Source organism: Plasmodium reichenowi (genome assembly GCF_001601855.1).
Source record: "Plasmodium reichenowi strain SY57 chromosome Unknown, whole genome shotgun sequence".
Lineage (NCBI taxonomy): Eukaryota > Apicomplexa > Aconoidasida > Haemosporida > Plasmodiidae > Plasmodium > Plasmodium reichenowi.
In genome coordinates this window covers 1-416 of record NW_017962437.1, presented here as the reverse complement: position 1 = coordinate 416, position 416 = coordinate 1, and the positions used below count along the sequence as shown (strand labels likewise).

The 416-nt window shown below is 24.0% G+C and overlaps 1 protein-coding gene across 1 annotated transcript; it reads left to right on the top strand.

The window, feature by feature from the left end:
• On the top strand, window positions 1-288 carry PRSY57_0022200 (40S ribosomal protein S8e, putative; the record flags this gene model as incomplete). The annotated part of the gene is made up of 1 exon (XM_020114295.1): window positions 1-288. A coding segment is annotated over one exon (288 nt), but the record flags the coding sequence as incomplete, so codon positions are not given.
• Between the last annotated feature and the right edge of the window lie 128 nt (window positions 289-416).

Genomic DNA, 416 nt, shown 5'->3' with positions numbered 1-416 from the left:
AAGAAAAAAGAAAAGAAGGAAGAAGATAATAAGGAAGAAAATAAACCTGAAGTACAAAACAACGAAGAAGCTGCAAAGGATGAAACCACAAAAACATATGGTGTTATTAAAAAAATAGGTAAATCCAAAACTATTGATCCTTTATTACTTGAACAATTTAAACAAGGAAGAGTCTTGGCATGTATTAGTAGCAGACCAGGTCAATGTGGTAAAGCAGATGGTTATATTATTGAAGGAGATGAATTATTATTCTACAAACGTAAAATGGATAAAAAAAAGAGAAACTAAATATATTCTAGAGTTTTATATATTTTATGCATATATATATATATAATGTTCTACTTTAAAAAAAAAAAGCGCGACGAATAAAAAATATATATATATATATATATATATTTATTTATTTATATTTATAT